Source organism: Triticum urartu, chromosome 1A (genome assembly GCF_056163025.1).
Source record: "Triticum urartu cultivar PI428250 chromosome 1A, HENAU_Tu73, whole genome shotgun sequence".
Taxonomy (NCBI): Eukaryota; Viridiplantae; Streptophyta; class Magnoliopsida; order Poales; family Poaceae; genus Triticum; species Triticum urartu.
In genome coordinates, this window is record NC_141873.1 from 186,193,577 (window position 1) to 186,195,286 (window position 1,710).

Consider the following 1,710-nt stretch of genomic DNA (forward strand, 5'->3'; position numbering starts at 1 on the left):
CAGGGCGCGCTCACCCAACTTCGAAATGAAGCGCGCCAACAAGGTCACACAGCCCACGAGCTTCTGCATTTCCTTTAGGGTTTGCGGCAGGCTCATGTCTTCTATTGCCTGGACCTTCTCCAGATTGGCCTTAATCCCGCGGTGCGACACGAGGAAGCCCAACAGCTTGCCGGAAGGGACACCAAAGACACATGCTGGTGAAAGTCTCCTCCAAGTCCTGAATGAGGGTTCTTGCTTCCCTAGATTTTCCCACGATGTCATCAACATAGGCTTCTGCGTTCATCCCTAGCTGCTCGCCCAGGGCGATGTGCATCAGCTGCTAGAAGGTCGGCCCTTCGTTGCGTCGTCCGAACGGCATGCAGGTGTAGCAATATACCCCGCACAGGGTCAATAAGGTCGTCTTCTCCACGTCCTCCACCGCCATCTTGCTCTGGTGGTAGCCCGAGAATGCGTCCAGGAAGCACAGCAGGTCACACTCGGTGGTGGAATCGACGATCTGGTCGATGCGCGGGAGCGGGAACGGGTCTTGGGGATAGGCTTTGTTGAGGTTGGTGAAGTCGACACACATGCATTCCTTCCCGCCCTTCTTGGGCACAATGACGGGGTTCGCCAGCCCCTCCTGGTACCGTACCTCACGAATGACACCCACTGCTTCTAGCTTGCGAGTTTATTGGACGATGAAGGCCTGCTTCTCCGTGGATTGCCGTCGCGCCTTCTGCTTCACGGGGCGCACATTGGGGCACACCCTTAAATGATGCTCGATTACCCCCCTAGGGACTCCCACCAGCTTCTTGGTCTCCCAGGCGAATACCTCCTTGTTCATGCGCAAGAACTTTACCAACGCCTCCTCTTGGCCTAGGTCGAGGTTGGAACCTATGGTGAAGGTGGCTCCGGACGACCCATCTTCCTCGACCTGAACTTGCTTCGTTTCGGCCCAATCCTGAGTGATTAACTACTTCCTTTTCGTCAGTGCAGCCTCCTTAATCCCCGGGGCGGCTTCGTCGGCTGGGCGTGCTGCCGCTGCGGCCCTGAAGGTGAGCTTGACGGCCTTCAGTCCTCCTTGGTGTCTCCAGCCAAGGTGAGTACGCCGCTACTGCCCGGCATCTTCATGATGTTGTAGGCCGGATGGGTCGCTGCCATGAACCGAGCTAAGGAAGGGTACCCGAGGTTGGCGTTGTATGGAAGGTCAATGCAGGCGATGTCGAAGTCGATTAGCTCAATGCGGTAGTTGTCCCGGGTCCCGAAGGTGACCGGGAGGCGTATTTTCCCTAGGGGGCTGGTGGACCCACTACCGACTCCCGAGAAAGGCTTGGTGGGGTAGAGTCGGTCGTACGGTACGTGAAGCAAGCCGAAAGCTTCCATGCAGAGCACGTTGAGGCTTACTCTGCCGTGGATGAGAGTCTTGTTCATGGCGACATTGCAGATGTCGGACTACGGGGAAGTGGAGCCGGTGGAGGAGCGGAACTTTAGCTCACCCCTACCTGGCACGCCAAATGTCAGATTACAGGTTCCGGCAAACCCTTGAGGTTCAAACACTAGGGTGCGCACGAAGATCTCTCTTCCCCGCGAGCCCACTCTTGCAACGATCACTAAGCCTAGCTCGCCGAACCAGAAGAACAATGGACACATGGGTTTATACTGGTTTGGGCCACCATCATGGTGTAATACCCTACTCTAGTGTGGTGTGGTGGATTGCCTTGTAGGCTAAGG

At 56.7% G+C, this 1,710-nt stretch overlaps 1 protein-coding gene across 1 annotated transcript; it reads right to left on the reverse strand.

Annotated features, from left to right (window-relative positions):
• Nucleotides 1-1,050: 1,050 nt before the first annotated feature.
• On the reverse strand, nt 1,051-1,410 carry LOC147990554 (uncharacterized). The gene has a single exon (XM_087538285.1). It carries the CDS (start codon nt 1,408-1,410, stop codon nt 1,051-1,053), a length of 360 nt encoding a protein of 119 aa, XP_087394411.1.
• Between the last annotated feature and the right edge of the window lie 300 nt (nt 1,411-1,710).

Coding starts and splice junctions, on each gene's coding strand:
- LOC147990554 (XM_087538285.1), bottom strand. CDS start 1,410: ATGAACAAGACTCTCATCCACGGCAGAGTAAGCCTCAACGTGCTCTGC.